Below are 339 nucleotides of genomic sequence, written 5' to 3'. Positions count from 1 at the left end.
CAACAGGTACCCGGGCAATGTTGGGCAGGGATGCGGGACCAAGGCAGAAGACACCACTGTTGTGATGAGCAGAGGAGTTTTGAGCCATTCCTTACCCACAGAGATGGCCTGGATCTGCTTGGTGACGGAGCTCCAGCGGCACACCTTTCTACCAGTGATGTCCACGCAGAGGAGCGCGCTTTCCTTCTCATCCCAGACGGGCGACTCTCCAATCCTGTAGCCCTCGCTGGCCACGCACTCGATCTTAACGGATGACATGCCTGTGGAGAAAACCATTCCGTTCTTACACACCTCTGTCAAAAGCAAGAGCATGTGAAATCCACTCCTGGGTGCTGAAAA

General features: G+C 54.9%; 1 protein-coding gene across 2 annotated transcripts in view; it reads right to left on the bottom strand.

Annotated features, from left to right (window-relative positions):
* LOC104403129 (regucalcin) overlaps positions 1-258 on the bottom strand; it is a 12,106-nt gene extending 11,848 nt beyond the window's left edge. For both annotated transcript variants that reach the window (XM_010011180.1, XM_010011181.1), the window contains exon 1: positions 96-258. In XM_010011180.1, coding sequence (XP_010009482.1) covers positions 96-258 — 163 coding nt within the window. The remainder of the gene's footprint in view (positions 1-95) is intronic.
* Between the last annotated feature and the right edge of the window lie 81 nt (positions 259-339).

This window comes from Nestor notabilis, unplaced genomic scaffold (genome assembly GCF_000696875.1).
Source record: "Nestor notabilis isolate BGI_N333 unplaced genomic scaffold, ASM69687v1 scaffold10433, whole genome shotgun sequence".
Classification (NCBI taxonomy): domain Eukaryota; kingdom Metazoa; phylum Chordata; class Aves; order Psittaciformes; family Psittacidae; genus Nestor; species Nestor notabilis.
Note: the sequence above shows the minus strand (reverse complement) of the source record. Positions and strands in the feature narration are given on the sequence as shown.